Raw genomic sequence first — 18105 nt, 5'->3', positions numbered from 1 at the left:
GACCTGTTAACATCAAAGTTGGAAGTGAAATTTCAAATTTGTGCATGACCTCCATTGCTTCATGCAGCCCACAAGATAAAGGTTAGATATGTGCACTTTCACTATTGTGAGTTGCATTGCTTATTGGAACTTTCTTTTTAATGGAATCCATATAAAATGCATTTGATGAAATTCTCGAATGCCAGAATTCAAGCTGCTGTTACAATTGTGATGATTATAAGATTGTTAATTAATTTAAAATAAAACAAAATATTGTTTATCCTGTTCTGAAGTCTATCTGACAGCAAGATTGGGTAATGTGATTATTAGAGATTAAAAGTGCCAAGGTTTTACTGGGAAATGTGTGCAAGATATTTATTTACACTTGGAGTCATTGACAGCAGCCTGTATAATAACAGTGGATAGACTGAGAGCTTCCAGAGAAGTGCTGAGGATGTCGAGTTGCGAACAATAATGCTTTGAACTCTTCAAGGTAAACAAGAGGCTGGCTTCTCCGTGATTGTACCTGGATACAAGGACCATGTTGTGGGCTTTATAATGGTTTAAATTGGCATAGTCCTTTCTGACCATAGGCTACTCTCTCATTAGAGAGAGAGAGAGAGATAGAGAGAAACAATGGGTGGTGATTTAACCTTCATAGTAACATCAGCCAGTGTGGGAATTGAACCCACTCTACATTGCAAGCCAGCCACCCAGCCAACTGAGCGGACAACTTGGGCTTTGTGAAAGCAAGAATACAAAGGAAACTGTTGAGATATTAGGTTACAAGTTTTCTAAAGATGCCACTGAATATCACAGTCTGCCAGGATGCAAGAAAGAGATAGCAGTTGCAGGAAGTTCAATACCATGCAGGAATATGTGCAGAAAGCAAGATAAAGATTTAGAAAAACAGATGAGAAATAGGCACAAAAACCTACCTGTTTGTTATTTAATTCTTTTTTAAAAAAACCCAGCGTTGCATTTTCTTTACTTAAATGAACTTGAAGTCTGGGAGTTGCAGGGGGCATGTGTTGAAAAATTGGATATGAAGGCATGGGTGATATGGTCATCTTATCACCACCACTGACATTTGACTAGTGGCAGAGTAAGTAATGAATAACCCTCGTGGCCAAATAAGGGCCAACTAAAGATTTAGTCAAGCCATCATTAGTATTTTATCAGTGGGCGTCTGCCATCATAAAGCCCATAACATGGGCCTTGTGTCCAAGTACAATCACTGATAGGCTATCCTTTCATTTATTTTGCAGAGTTCAAAGCATTATTGTTTGCAACACGACATCCTCAGCACGTTTCTGGAGACTGCTATTGCTGACTTCTAATGGCCCACCAAAGGCCCTTTTGCAGCAAGGACTACCCCATGGCAGAACATGCCCATCCCTCAAGCACGATCATCATCCCATTCCCATTTACCCTTAGCCTCAGTCCACCTAACTAGCCTTCGGGGTCCAGAACCCACTTACCATGGCTCCAGACTGGTGACCATGCTGCAGCTGCAGAGCAGGTGCATTCCTAGCTGTGGCCACCACTCTTGATGGCGCTGCAAGACTGGGAGAGCTGATGGATCATAAATCCAGCTGGGGCTCCCAGATGTACCTGAAGTTGCATTGCCACCAACCACAAGAAATCCAGGCCCATGTGTGTTAACTTAATTTTTCAAGGCCAGAGATATTGTTCAAAAGTTTTGTGTATTAAACAAGTCATTCATGCCAACACTCTCCTGACTGCCTTGTCTCATGCAGCTCATGGTGGAGGGGAGGTCGTATTTACTGTGCTACCCTGTGTGAAGTGTAGAACCCTCCCGCCTTTCCATCTCTGCTGTAATGAAGACCAGTGTGAAAGCTCCTGGATGGCCTTTCTACCCTACTATTAATTGGGCAAATAATTCCCAAAAGAAAAGCCTTCATTTCACTGCTTCTGACATTCCAACAACATTAGGTGGAGCAGTCGCTATATGAGCAAATGCTGTTAAGTTTGTTTGTAGGATTCCCATGTACATACCCAATCAAATAATGATCATCAGGAAAGGGCAGCAGCGATGTAGTGGTTATGTAACAAAACTAATAATCTAGTACCTTAGACTAATGTTCTGAGAACATGTGATTGAGTCTTACCATGGCAGATGATGAAATTTAAATTCATTAAAAATAAACTCTCTAATGGTGACTGGGTAACTATGGTTGATTGTCATAAAACCTATCTGGTTCACTAATGTCCTTTAGGGAAGGAAGTTCCATTCTCACTGACTCTAGACCCACAACAATGTAGTTGACTCTTAACATCCCTCTGGGCAATTAGGGGTGGGTGATAAATGCTAACCTATCCAACACCACACACATCCTGTCAATTAATAAAACAAAAGGGACGCAAGGGATGAGCTGCAGGCCATTTGTCAATTTCCCTACACAGCACCACCCCACTTCAGTAAGACAATCCCCACTCTGATACCCCTCTTTCTCTCTTTTACTTTTGGCCTGGGTCCCTCACTAAGCTTAAGTCTCTGTAGAAGAACTGCCAGCAGCTACCACTACTTCCCCTGTGGTGCTGCCTGCAATGAAGGGATGCCATCCTCTGAGGATTTCCACAGTGGATCCACAGCCAGGCAAGGCCAGTCAGTCACTGGCCAGTTAAGTGCCTGACTGACTCTCAATATGGTGGGTCAGTTCTGAAGGAAGCAATATGGGATCCTTACAATCTCTACAGCTGCAATTTGGGACTCCTGGCAGCTGGATTAAATTCCACCCTTTATTTGCTTAAAAAAATGATATAAACATTTTAATAGGAATTTGCCTTGGGAACACACCAAGAATACAAGCAATACTGAGAAAGGAAAGAAATACTCTGAAACAGGAATTATGGTTTGGAAAAATAAAATTGTCTGGGAAAATGAATGACTCAGAAGAATAGGAATAGGCTTTATTATATATTCATTGAATCTCCTCATTCTAGATAAAGCTGCAGGATGCATTATCTGTTCAAATGGACCCTGTCCCTGAAAATGTTATTGATGTACAACTGTGAAACGCAATATTATAATTGTGTATTCAGCATTTTGTTGTGATCTGTAGCCGTTTTCACTGCATGTTATAATGCTGACAACACCCTTGCTTTAAAATTATCCATTTTAAATTGCTGTTTCTGGCCAGGTGTCTGATAGACATAGAGTTGACAGTTTACAGGACTGAGAAATCTGTCAGTGGAATTATTTTTCCTACATAGAGTATGTATTCTCTTACAGAGGCATACACAACATAAATAAGTTTAAAAGATCTAATGTGCACGACATAGGGCTGAATTTTAATTTTCAGACCCATTCACCCACATGGTGAATACCCAAAACTTTCAGCCCAATATTTGTCATACAATCATTATATTTGCATTTGATTTCCAGGTTTCCTGGTCAATTAGAGTGACCAAACATGAAAATGACCTGGAGAAATCTCCTTTAGCTCCAATCACGGAGATGTTTTGACAGAGCCAGCATCTGCAAAGCTCCAGCTTCAATGTGGTGGGGCTGAATCATATTTCAGGTCTGCATCCCTGGTGATAATAATGTGGGCTTTAAGTTCCAATAGGGAGGTTGTGCTCCCCTGACAGAGAGGACACAGGCTGCCTCAGAAATGAATTTGACTTGTCTGTAAGTAGAAGGAAAGGTCAGCAGCAGGAACATAGAAGAATGAACTACAAGGGTTCATCTCAGGGCTCCTTACTTGTTCTCTTATTGATCACTAACATTGTGCCTACCTCGATGTTCACAGGATCCTCTCTGCCTTGCTTTTTTATGCTTTGCCACCTCGGCCAAAGCATAAAGGCTCAAACTACTTCAGTTCTGACCCAAACCATTAACTCTGATTTCATTCCACAAATGCTGTTAGACCTGCTGAGATTTTCCAGCAATTTCTGGTTTTTTTCCTCAAAATACTTGGCCTTGCCTTGCCTTGCTGGTTAATGCAGACAAAAAGCCAGGCAGCTTCTCGTGGTTGTTAGTAGTTATCATGTGACGAAGTGCACATTTTGCTGTATGGCACAACATGATGCTTATCTCAAACCTGCATTATGTGGCAAACACACTGCATGTGCATCAACTAATTGGCCATGTCTCAAAGTCCTCGGACAAGAAACATCTTTCAATCAGGGGGCCTGACAAAGTAGGTCATGGGCAGCCTCTGGATATCTGCCCAGGAATTACTGTTATTCATTCATGGGATGTGGGTATCACTGACTAGGCCAGCATTTATAGCCTAGAGGGCAGTTAAGAGTCAACCACATTGAGCCTGGAGAGATAAGGTCTCCATGTGATCTGGTTATCAATTAAGTATAACATAGCCACATGGCAGGCAATGTGAACTCAAGTTCTCATCTGCCACTGAAATGTGATGACCTGCCCAATGATGAATTAGAACTCTCTCACTTCTCAGGTTAGCTTACACCTTTTATCTCACCTGGATCTTTCAAGTGTTCTCAGAATTTAGGTGAAGGAGGAGGATGAAAACACCTTACAGCTGGTGACGCATTCTCAGCATGCACTATTAGACTGGCATGCATCCTTTGCAGCCAAGATATGTTCTTCTTGATACGGCTATCAAGGGAGGAGTTTGAGTCATGACATGATGGATCTAACATCACTGTGAGGAGGACAAGTGATGGAGACAGGAAAAGCAGGGAAGAGCCCTCCATCAAGGGGTGTAGCATCCTCCAAGCTCTTGCTCAGCTGGACACAGATGCGACTCATCAGGGTCATCACTGAAGAGGAATAGCAGCAGAATTTCTGTCAGCCTTTCCAGCTGGGCTGTGCATGATTCTGAAGAGATTGAAAAATCTGTCCAAAGCATGAGTTCCATGGTGTCTACATCCATGTGGTAGACGTGGCTGGCAACCTGGGCCTTACCAATGACCTGTGCACTCAATCTGCCATGTTATTGAAGATTTAGGAAAACCTCACTTTAGCCATTCAGTGACTTGCTGAAATGCAGCAACAACTTTCCAACTCTTGGTAAGAAGGAATGTGTAGGTAGGCCATGACAGGGCAATAGCAATATTGTGAAATGGAAGTTGCAACTCTCTTCGAAGCAATTCCACTCTGACTCCTCCTTTGGTCATCTTCCTCCTCTGCCAAGATGTAGATTGCATGTCAACTTTCTCCTTTTGTTGTACAAGTCCTTATTGCTGTTATGCAAAGGACATACTGAAAAATGTTCCCAGATCTCTTCAGATGTATGAATTGTGTCATCAGCAACTCAATTGATTGGTAATTCCAGCTCATACGACATCTATTACAACTTCCCTTGGAATTGGTGTTTGGGCTTCCCACAGGTATCCTTAGAAAGTTGCCCATGTCTTCAAAGAGACACTCACTAACTTTACTTCGAGGTCTGAATATCTATGGAAACCTTAGCATACACAGGGTGAGGATGCTTGCTAAGAATCTGCAGCTGACTTCCAGAGTGAAGCAGAGGACAATGAACTCTGGAATTTCTCCTGTCCATTTATAAAGTCCATTAAAAGCTCAGGTTTCAGTATGATACACTTTACAACTATGACTTTGTAAGATAATTGCACACCACTTGGTCATTTATCTTGTACAAACAGATCCACAACTTTGAACCTGGCCTTATACAGTATCCAGACCACGATATCCAATAGATTTACTGGAGAAAGCAGATAGTTATCGGATGAAGTTCAATATATAATGAACTGTAAGCTGATACATTTTTGTACATGTCGTGTCAGCATAAAATGAATTCTATTCTGAAGTGTGTGCAGGAGCAAAGAGATCTGGGTACATATGTGCAAAAGACTATAAAGTTTGCAAGACAGTTGAAGAGCAATTAATAAAGCATTGTGTATTCTAAGCTTCATGAAGAGTGGCAATGAGTGCAATAATTGGGAAAATATGCTCAACTTATATAGGACATAGTTATACTTCATCTGAAGTATTGTGTACAGTTATTGGTGCCACTATAGGAAAGATGTGAAGCATTGGAGAGAGTGCAGAAAAGATGAATGAGAATGATTCCAATGATGAAAAACTTAGATTATGAGGATAGATTGAAGAAATTGGGTCTTGAGGAGAAAGCCAAGAGGAGATCTGACAGACATTTTTAAAACCATGAGTTGTCTTTACAAAGTAGATACAAAGGAACTGTTTGTTATCATAATAAGAGTTATGTTCTGAAGTCTACTGCCAAGAAGTAGACTTTAGAACATAACTCTTATTATGATAACAAACAGTTCCTTTGTATCTACTTTGTAAAGACAACTCATGGTTTTAAAAATGTCTGTCAGATCTCCTCTTGGCTTTCTCCTCAAGACCCAATTTCTTCAATCTATCCTCATAGATTGAAGAAGTATGGTGAAGGCAGGTTTGATTGAATAATTTAAGAGAAAATGTTTTTATTTTATATAAATCAAAATAACGTGCAGAGTTACGGAGGAAAATCTAGGAGATTGGTACTCAACCAGCCAGACATGGTAAGTTTAAGGTCCTTCTTCTGCATTGCAAAAATTATGTCAATCTAGACCAATAGTTTCTATTGTTCAGAACAACCTATCAGTTGGCTCCATTGGCTGAAGGCGAGTCAGCACAACTGAGAAGCTTCTCAGCCGAAGAACCTGGGCTTCCATCGAGACACAAAATCATATCAGAGATAATACCATTATTTGGGTATTATCTCTGTCCCATCTCCTAATCACTGCTAACATTTATTATGATTTTGTGATAGTTGCTGAGCAGCTGAAAATAGGTACAGTTGTTAATGATAGCTCCTGGGTAATATGGAGTGCTTTGATTGCCATGTGTGCAATTTATGACACCATGTATACGTGGGGATTCAGTCAGTGAGGCAGAAATGTAACTCTTGTGTGATTTCAATGTGATACCTTAGAAGGAAAGTGCTTTAAATATTGGGTCTGGCATTGGCACTTGGTCATCTGTGAGATGCACTTGTGGGCAAGAGATTTTGAGATCCTACAAACCTAACCTCCAGATTCTTGAAGGAGTCGGATATGAAGAAATTAATAACTCTGACCTTGACTGCTACAGGCAATGAAGGATGCCATTGTCTTTGATCCTAACTCCACAGTCCTTTCCCTAACTGCATCCCTCTCCTGGGTAGCTTTTATTAAACAATGCTTTTCACAACTTTGGTGCCATATTTGATCCCAAGATGAACTTCTGACTACATTTCCATCCAAACACTGTGATAACTGACATCTACTTCCATAACATTATCTAATTTCATCCCTACCTCAGCTTATATGCTACTGAATCCCTCAAATACACTTTTGTTATCTCTAGACTTATCTATTCCAATGCAGTTCCGTCCTGATCTCATATTATCAAAATTTTAAAGTCATTCAAAATGCAGCATTTCATTTTGTTAATAATATTAAGTTCTATTCATCCATCACCTTTGTGATTACTGTCCTATATTGGCTCCCAGTTAATATGTGCTTCAATTTGACAATTCTGATTCTTTAACTTCCTCCCATGACCTGAGCCTTCCCCACTTCTTTCCAGCCTCCTCCGTCATACAGCCTTCCAAATTATCTGCACTATTTCTGGCCTCTTGAACACTCTTAGTTTTAATTGCTTCACTATTGGTGATTCTACCCTAAGCCTCGGAATTGTCTCCCTAAACCTTTCTATCTCTGCCTCTCTCCCTGAAAGCTTATCTCTTTGGCATAGATTTTGAATAAATGCATCAGTATCACCTTACCTCATTGGTGTCTAATGTTGCATTGTGATGCTTCCTTTTAGGAGGCTGCATATGTCTATGACCACCTGAGGACTATAAGATAGAGGCATAAGTAGGCCATTCAGCCCATCGAGTCTGCTAATACGTTTCTCAAGAGAGTCTGCTGAGGCTCTGGTATTCAGGAAACATATTGTAAGCCTGTATGCCTGAGGTTAAGGGTTATCCCTTCCTATGAATCAGAGCTCTATGTTCATCTCCTCTGTTATGTGATATGGCAGGTGATTGAGGAACAAAGTGCTGGTCCTCTTATATCTAAAACCCCATAACTGCACAGGTGGTTTCCATGTTGCTCTGAAAATTGAAAAGTGGAAAATCCAGTTCAAACATAGTGTTTCCAAAGGAGCAGGAATGATCTTCGAAATATGAAAAAATACCTCCAGAATAGTGAAAGCACAGTCCCTGAACACGCTCCATGAGTAGAAGTCTTTCACTTGGGCAAAAAATAATTTGTCAGAACAGAGTCTTTAAACACTTTCTTTCCTTTTAAATTGCCTAGCTTGGTTAAACCCCATTGTCCTCTTGCCTTCTGTTTCCTGATAGATTTCTCAACATCTGGGGAACTGAAGCACATCACAGCTAAAGTCAGAGTCCTTGGTGGAAAACAAATGCAGCTAATGAGTATTTTACTGATGTTCAAACCTGTCTGTACCACACAGTTTTCCAGCCTACAGCTGAAGAATACATTTACGTTAAAAGTTGAATTCCTGCATTTCTTAAAATATTTGAATGTATAAACAAAGGTGGCTCACGGCAAAGATGAAAAAAATTGGAATGTAATAATAATTTTAACAGCTTGATGTTTTGAGTGTGTGTGCTGGTAACAAGATTTCTTTAAGGCAATTGTAGTCCTATAGAGATCTCCTTAACTTTGTATTCTGATAATGTGTATTTTCATGATAACTGTGGAATGTTTTGAATATGCACCCATGAGAAAGTACTGATTTTCTAGTGTTCTCATTTTAAAATCTATAGGTGGAGAGACGTAGCCCCCAACAACATTTCAGACATAGACATACTGCAGATGGAGCCAAAATGAGAGCTTCTGTTCGTATGACCAGATACCTGGAATCCTGGGGAGCAGCCAAACCCTTCGCACATTTACACCATCGAGACAGTATGACAACTGAAAATGGAAAAATCAACACAGTTGTAAGGATGAGCCAGTGTATTTATTTTTTGGGAGGTTTTTCTATAATTCTTGCTATTGTTGAAAGCTGATTATTGTACAAAAACAATACAGTTTTAGAGAAGTATCCATAACTAGAACCATAAAATTCAATTGTATGTGTATTGTGTTGATTGGCACTATTATTGTGTTTATTTGTATGTTTTCTTTAATTGCTGAATGGGGTGGCATGGTGGCTGAGTGGTTAGCAGTGCTGTCTCATAGCTTCAGGGACCTGGGCTCAATTCTATCCTCAGGTGACTGCCTGTGTGGAGTTGGAAAATTGTCCTTGTATTTGGGTGGGTTTTCTCTAATTGCTCCAGTTTCCACCCATAGTTCAAAGATATGCTGTTTTGATGGGCTGGTCAGGGGAAATGCAGGGTTACACAGATAAGACAGGGTTTTTTAAAGGGTCAGGGTGGTCTCAGTGGGCCGAATGGTGCTTCCACACCTTAGGGATTGTATGTTCTCATAAGAGGTTGTGGTACTGTCCGTTACATGGCATGTGAAGATGCTTGCCAATATACAGTTGAAAGTTCACATAACCAATGATCCTAACCTGAGAGAGGCTTATATGTACAATTCTCCAAGGTTACAGAGTATTTATAGAATTGCCTGAAAGGGGCTTTGGCTGGATTTCTTTGCAGAGGTGGCGGCCAACCACCCCACTGGCAGAAATATCGAGGCAATCTCATTTACGCTGGCTGATGAGACCATTGCTGGATTTTACAGGCATTGAGTTTGTGGCTTCCCCACAGCCCCTCTCTACCCCACCCACGCTCTCCATGTGGGCAGAGGTCTTGCTACAATGAAGTGCTGGCCAGTCAGAAGGCTGTGGATAATTGGCCACTCTCCAGAACTGGCAACGTCACTAGGTTTGTTGACCACCAGTAGACTACAATCAGTCCCTGACTAGGTGTCATGAAGGAATCTGTAAAACTAGTTAAGTTGGAGCAGTTTTGGAGAGGCTACTCTGCCAGGTCCTGGCTAGGTGTTTTACCGTGACTAGAAGACTTAAAGTTGGAGTAGGAGGCAAGCTTCAATAAGCATTTGCATTAGACCTGCATTGAGCAGAGGTGCCCACCAGAATCAAACATCCTTCTGCCACCCCAGCCTGTAGCCATGTGTCATGGACACTAGTGGGAAGTGGCCATTAATTGACCATTTGAAGGCCTCAACTGGCACAAGGATGGATGCACTGCCTGGCACATACCTCTGGCATAGTGCCTCCTATCTTTCCATGCAATTTTACATTATCTCTGACTGCCAACCTACCTACAAAGGGACATCAATTTCCAGCCTTCAGGTCGGTGTTGAGAATGTGGGACATCTACAGTGTGACATCCAAGCAGTAAATGTACCATGAGAATTAAACATTGTTGGAATGGCAAGGAAGAAATTTCCATTCATATCAATCTGATCTTGTTCCTGGCCTCTGGTGCTTGATGTTGACAATGAAAAATGTGAGATAAAATTTCATTCTTCAGCATTAAGTATCTCTCAACCACTTAATTTTGGACAGTCCTGGTATCAATTGTTTTCTAGATTAATCTATAATGTTTACATGTTGTTTGAATTCATAGGAACAACTGACTTTTTTGAACGTATATCAGGTTGCTAGATCTATAACACTGTTAAGCCATATGAGCGTTTTATCAGTACTGGTGAATACCATGACTGAATTGTTTCTCCACAATTCATAATTTGTGGCTGCAGCTACAACAAATGCTAAATTAAATGGAAAAGACTGAAATATATGTGTGGCTAGTGTGATGTGGCTGCTCTGAAATGTCATTCTGTCTTCTTAAATCAATTGATAGTAACGGAATAATTGTACAGCCCTGAATTGCGATTAAAAGTGAATGAAAATTTTAATGAAGCATCTGAAAAACTGTAAAATGAAAGAAGACACACTGTTTTTCAGTCATTTGTTAATACTAGGGATGGAATATTTTACCCACCAGCTGTTAGAATGGTGGGGGTGGGGTTTGGGGATATAAACTTAAAGGGCATGGCATCTGTGGGAGAGTTCTGATGGCCCTCCTTTGAATGAATAGAAGGGTGTCCTCCTCGCAATGCTGGTATTTTATGAGCAGTGAAGAGGTGCCCAGACATGTGGTGAAATCACCAGGTAAAACTTAGGGAAAACCTTGTTAAGGGTGGTATCTCCCCTTCTCAGCACCCGGTGTCCAATCCAGGTGCCCCTCCCTCACCTACCCACTCCCGTGGACCCTTACCCTTTAAGCTGGGTTTTCCCTGAAACAGAAATCCAAATTACTTGTAGACCCAAACAGAAATGAGCATGAGTTTCACGGGGATAATTACTTTGTTTGTATGAATACAGGTTTGACAACCAATTATCACCTGCAGTAGTGGGAAAAGGGGTGGAAGGACTGAAGTGTTAGCCCACTTTGACTCAGCATAGCAACCATTGCTGTGGAGACAGTATCACTGCAGCCATGCTTTATTCCAGAGCCCAACAAATCAGTCACGTTTTTAGTAAGGAATCTCCTGTCACCTGAAATTACTGAACTGTTCCGTTTTCAAACCTCTGCTTACCTGGTCAGTTGTTTGCCTTTGGACAATGGCAAGTCATCCCTCAAATGCTGAAAATGCAATCATGCCCCTTCTAAAACTTCCACCGTATTTCTGATTAATTCTTCCTTTAAGTTGGATATTTGCAATTTTTGGCAGGCAATATAGATCATTAATGAACAAATTTACACACACTCCTACTTACTGAAAGTGCTAATTATACTTTAACAGTGGTTTTTTTGAAAGATTGAAGTAGACATTGAATGTTTTAAGTACTTTGACAGATGCAAGCTATTTCCTTGTGAATCCCTTGTCTGACTAGAATGCCATCTGCACAATCTCCCATGGTCTAGAAAAGAATACTGACCTGCTCCTTATGAGGCTTTGCAGCTTGTGGTATGATACCTTATAAAGCGACAATGCCAATTCAGTCACTGTTCATTCTGGTTTGGACTTGCTCGAATCACTCAGGTAATGGCAATTACTTGTCCATTCTGCCTCTGCTCTATTGCTGCTCTCTGCGTGCTGTCTGATTGCTGGCTGTTCTTCAATGCTGGGATCTGTTCACCTGTTGCCACCATCTGCTAATCTATTTTGATTGCATCCAGAGACATAAATATTGCAGGAATCATGGTTGTTGCCAAACATTTCCTTTCATTTAAATGTGGTGAAAAACTAACATAATTTGTGTATTTTTTGGAATATAGATGGCTACATAGTTATAGCATATCAAAGGAAGCCTGAGTCATTGGATCCCCAAAGGCATTTTGACCAAGGATGTATGGCCCATTTCAACCTGAAAACATATCCCAGTCAATTGGATAATTTGTCTCATGCCCAAATAACAGCCAAATTCTCCATTTCAATCATTGCATAGCTTTCCCCTGCCATTCATGGATGCAGTTCGAATACAGTATCAAAGCTTTTGGTTGTGGAAGAACTGACCAAAATTCCTTGTTGTGTTCTTTATGCCTTCCATGGATTCAAAAGGCTTACAAAGTCCATACTGTCAGTATTCTTATTCTACTCCCCAAGGACTCAGTGTCAGTTCGGACTATGTTACCTTGTAATTTGAAAATAGCTAAGACTGTTGGAAGTATCCAATATCACCATCGTAAGAATCTTCTGCACTCTCTGTCACACCATCAGCAGTGTCTTCTTGCAATGCAAGTATTTCTGAATGCACATTCCACCTTTTCCCTGACTCTGCTGAGCTTTTTGTGGGTGGAGTGGACATCTTTGGTTCTATCCAACTAAAAGGCTAGGATTGCCAAAATTGCATCCTGTTTTTATGCTGCTGGACTGACTTCTTCAGTTACAAGTTTTCTTGAACGCAGAACACTGGAGAGATTCAGCAGGTTTGGCAGCATCTGTGGAGAGAGAAACAGTTAATGTTTTACAAATCTGATATGACTTTTCTTCAAAGTTTATTCAAACTGCAAAAAGTTAGATTTAATTGTTGATTACACCAACCACTATTCTATATCAAATCAACTCATTCTTCAGCATTTGTCAACTACACGAACTAACCAATCTTTTAAAATAATTATTCATGGAGTCTGCCAATTCTCCAGGTTTCTGGACCACTGGTTAACTGGACATATTAAAAAGCCAGGTACTTCCTAGAGCTAAAGTAGACATTGCATGTTGGTGGGATTGACTGATGGTCTCTGAGGTCTTGTGAACACCTTGTCTAAGAAGGACATTTTCTGCAATGAGGCTTATTGCATGTGGGAATGTTCTGACTGGAGTTGCTGTTGTTTCAAATGAAGCTTTGAAGCCATCAATCGGTCTTCTTCGGACTTTTGGTGATACTAAAGGGCTGTGGCCAGAGCATGACTACACAGCTGGTGCCTGCTACATCAGCATATTCTACTTAAAGTATTTGAGAAGTCTTTTCAAACTGTTTCCCCGTGATTTTTCAGAAGGAGAAACCACATACTCTAGATGGATGTCTCCAGCAATGCCACCATGTTTTTGATATGGGTTTGTCTGTTCAGATAAACTCTGCTCAGTCCTAGAGGTGTTTCTCTGAATGGTATTTATTTACACTATATTCATGATGATCTTTCAGGAGACCTATTTGTCTTGAATTAATGTAGTTACAAACTTCTAGCACAGTCTCACTCTCTAATAACTACTATAATTACGGTAAAATCGCAGCATATGCTCAGTGATTTTCTGCGTATCCTTTAAAGTCTAGCTCAACAAATGGGAGCACCTGCCATTGGGCATAGAGGACAGCAGTGCCCTTATCTCCCTCTCTTTTGTCCTTGCAGGAGGAATGGCCACATAATGTCTGAGAGGGGCCAAAACAAGTGGAGGGGTATCTTTTCTTCACATCATCACATTAATGGAGAGGCAAGTGATTGAAGTAGCCAGGCTTAGAGACCATAGGCAAGTAGGGCCCTGATGAAATGGGCACAGATGATGACTACAGAGGCTATAAAATATCAAATACTGAATTGCAGTTACCCAGCACAGAAGAGGCTTCTCCAATTCAAGGTGTATGTCCATGATCCTTTTTTGTGTCCTTGCAACCCTAGAAGAGCTTCTCTCTCAGCATCACTGGGCCAAGAGGAATGTCTATGATCCAGGAATACACCATCTTAACTGTACACCATTCTTATACAGTCACCTTGTTGGCTCAGCATCTGGAGTTTGATAGATGCCACTCAGTGAGTAGCCCAATGTTAGTGTGCAGGAAAAGGTGGCACTGTCACTGCAAAAGAGGTCTACCAATACCAGCAGCAATAAATGTCTTACCACATGTCAAGTTCCATGATATGGACAACCTAGCAAACCATTATAAAGAAGGAGATCCCCACATGAGTATAACTGCAGGGCACCACCCATCTGCTCCAGATACTGGAGTTGCATCTTTAGAACCCCCTGATGACCCATTCAATGGTTTTCCTAATGAGTAGATTGTTTTGGTTGTCTCATTCTGTGCCTCAACCCAAGGTTTTATAGAGGCAGATAGCCATCTCCGCAAGGGATACCGGTTATGCCCCAGGATCTATCCACAAACTTTAAACTGTGGCAGTCTAGATTCATAGAAAATGAAGGAGACATGGCAGTTACCAGGAAAATAAGCTCTTGATGTTGTTGGAGACCAACTGAAAATTGAGGGAGTAAAAGATCCTACTGGAGATGATTATACCTGCAGGTCACTGGGTGCCTTCATAGTCAAATGAATCCAGGGTGAATTCAGCAATAGTAGCAAAACTCACTTCCCCCCTGTGCTAGCAGTGCCACAAATTTGACAGACAATCCAGTGAGATACTGTGGTGCACTACTACTTGTGGGAAGCTACCAGGATCTCCAGATAATCCTTGAAAGCCAGAAGAAAAGAAGTTTAAAGCTACAAATTATTTGATGGTGACTGGCAAGATACGGCGAACCATTCTGTGAGATGCAAGGTTTTCATGATGAGGGGACAAACCACAGAGGAGGTCAGTTCAGCTCATTGTGTCTGTACCAAGTCTTCCTGCCAATCTTCTGATTTTCCCCTTACTTTTGCACATTATTTATGTCCAGTAATCATCCAACACCCTTCGGAATGTTTCAAATGAACCTGCTTCCACCTCACTTCCAGGCAGTGCATTCCATATCCAAAATACTCACTGTGTGAAAATGTTGTTTTTTCTCATCTCACATTTGCATCTTTTGCAAATCGTTTTAAATTCATACCCTCTGGTTCTTGATCTTTTATGCGCAGGAATAGTTTCTCCCTATCTTTTGTATCCAGCCCCCTGACAATTTTGAAAACTTTTATCAGAGTTCCTTTTAACCTTCATCTATCCAAGGAGAACAGTCTCAATGTCTTCAGTCTATCCTCATAACTGAAATTTCTGATCTCTGAGACAATTCTTATATATCATGTCTGCTCACTCTCTGATGCGCCCACATCCTTCCTATAATGTGGTACCCAAAACTGTGCACAATACTCCAGCTGAGATCTACCAAGTGTCTTGTACAAATTTAACATCGCCTCGTTGGTTTTGTGTTTGATGCTTCCTATTAATAAAGCCAAGGATATTGTGTGCTTTATTAATTGCTCTGTCAACCTGTCCTGTTACCTTTCATATCTGTGCATGGATAAGCCGAGGTCCCTCGTGCTTGCACTCCCCTCAGAATTGAAGCCCTTATTTCTTATTGTATTTCGACGTTCTTCCTACTAAAATGCACCAGCTCACACTTCTCTGCATTGAACCTCATGTGTCACCTATCTGTCCCTTTCACTGACCTATTGGCATTCTAGGCTGTCTTCCTCACATGTTACAATTCTTCCATATTCCATAAAATCTGCAGATTTTGAAGTTGTCCCCTTCGCACCGAGATTAATATGAGTTCAGGTAAAGCAAGGATCCCAATACTATCCCACTAACATCTTCCTCCAATCCAAAAAACATCTATTGACCATGATCTTCTGTTTCTTTTCACTCAGTCAGTTCCATACCCATCTTGCAACCGTTCCTTTTATTCTGTGACCTACAACTTTGCTCACAAGCCTGTTGTGTGGCATTATATCAAACACCTTCTGGAAGTCCATGAATACTTCCAGACACAGACAGTGTGGGAGAGTGTGGAGAATGAGCAGTAAGTGTACAGACAGTGTGGGGGATGTGGAGAATGAGCAGTAAGTGTACAGACAGTGTGGGGGAATGTGGAGAATGAGCAGTAAGTGTACAGACAGAGTGGTGGAGTGTGTGGAGAATGAACAGTAAGTGTACAGACAGTGTGGGGGATGTGGAGAATGAGCAGTAAGTGTACAGATAGAGTGGTGGAGTGTGTGGAGAATGAACAGTAAGTGTACAGACAGTGTGGGGGAGTGTGGAGAATGAACAGTAAGTGTACAGACAGTGTGGAGGAGTGTGTGCAGAATGAGCAGTAAGTGTACAGACAGTGTGGGCGAGTGTGTGGAGAATAAGCAGCAAGTGTACAGACAGTGTGGGGGGATGTGGATAATGAACAGTAAGTGTGGGGGATGTGCAGAATGAGCAGTAAGTGTACAGACAGTGTGGGGGATGTGGAGAATGAGCAGTGTACAATGTGTGAGGGGGCATGGAAAATGAATAGAAAAGAGTGTTACCCTATTGGCCCATTCTGCAACCACTTTAAAAAAACTCAAGGAAGTTAGTTAATTATTTTCCCCTTAAGACATCCACATTGACTTCTAATCAACCCATCTTTTCCCACGTCACCACCAATTCTAACCTGAATACTTGTATCTAGAATGGTCCTTACCATTTATCACTATGACCATCTGCTTGGTGAGTTGAATAATCTTGTGCCACTGGTTTTGGTCATCCTATGTAGATTTATCATCACTGGTAGATCCAGTGTGAAGGGTATGGCCTCTAAGTGCTCTCTGCCCCTTGTCCCTTTCTTCTGCCGTCCTGATGCTCAATCACAACTGAACCCAAAAGATGATTAGATTCCCTACAGTGTTGAAACAGGCCCTTCGGCCCAACCAGTCCACGCCGACCCTCTGAAGAGTAACCCACCCAGACCCATTTCCTCCTGACTAATTCATCTAACACTATGGGCAATTTAGCATGGCCACTTCACCTGACCTGCACATTTTTGGACTGTGGGAGGAAACCAGAGCACCTGGAGAAAACTCACGCAGGCACAAGGAGAATGTGCAAACTCCATGCAGCCAGTCGTCCGAGGCTGGAATTGAACCTGGGACGCTGGCACTATGAGGCAGCAGTGCTAACCACTGAGCCACCGTGCCGCTCCTCTTTATTGCTAGTTGCTTCTTCTTAAGTGGTCAGATAGCTGCCCAATTGTCAAGTTTGCGGAACTGCTCATTCTCTACATTCCAACGTTTGTTCCTGTTCATTCTCCATGCCCCCTCACACATTGTACACTACTCTTTATCCACACACTCCGCCACACTGCCTATACACTTACTGTTCATTCTCCACGTTCCCCACACTGTACACTTCCTACTCATTCTTCACATCCTCCCCCACATTGCCCATACACTTACTGTTCATTCTCCATATCCCCCACGCTGTCTGTACACTTTCTGCTCATTCTGCACATTCCCGACACTGTCTATAAACTTTCTGCTCATGCTCCACATCCCCCACACTGTCTGTACACTTACTGCTCATTCTCCACATCCCCCACACTGTCTATAAACTTTCTGCTCATTCTCCACATCCCTCACACTGTCTGTACACTTACTGCTCATTCTCCACATCCCCCACACTGTCTGTACACTTTCTGCTCATTCTGCACATTCTCGACACTGTCTGTACACTTTCTGCTCATTCTCCACATCCCCCACACTGTCTATAAACTTTCTGCTCATTCTCCACATCTCCCACACTGTCTGTACACTTACTGCTCATTCTCCACATCTCCCACACTGTCTGTACACTTACTGCTCATTCTCCACATCCCCCACACTGTCTGTACACTTAATGCTCATTCTCCACATCCCCCACACTGTCTGTGCATTTTCTGCTCATTCTCCACATCCCCCACACTGTCTGTACACTTTCTGCTCATTCTCCACACAATCCCACACTGTCTGTACACTTACTGCTCATTCTCCACATCTCCCACACTGTCTGTACACTTACTGCTCATTCTCCACATCCCCCACACTGTCTGTACACTTACTGCTCATTC

General features: G+C 41.7%; 1 protein-coding gene across 5 annotated transcripts in view; it reads left to right on the top strand.

Annotated features, from left to right (window-relative positions):
• Nucleotides 1–18105, top strand: part of adcy2b (adenylate cyclase 2b (brain)) — a 627652-nt gene that overhangs the window by 500260 nt on the left and 109287 nt on the right. For all 5 annotated transcript variants that reach the window (XM_087986815.1, XM_087986818.1, XM_043689618.2 and 2 more), the window contains one exon: nucleotides 8727–8903. In XM_087986815.1, the coding sequence (XP_087842941.1) occupies nucleotides 8727–8903 (177 nt within the window). The remainder of the gene's footprint in view (nucleotides 1–8726; nucleotides 8904–18105) is intronic.

This window comes from Chiloscyllium plagiosum, unplaced genomic scaffold (genome assembly GCF_037043375.1).
Source record: "Chiloscyllium plagiosum isolate Xiang-an unplaced genomic scaffold, Cpla_swu_hap1 HiC_scaffold_5, whole genome shotgun sequence".
NCBI lineage: Eukaryota > Metazoa > Chordata > Chondrichthyes > Orectolobiformes > Hemiscylliidae > Chiloscyllium > Chiloscyllium plagiosum.
Note: the sequence above shows the minus strand (reverse complement) of the source record. Positions and strands in the feature narration are given on the sequence as shown.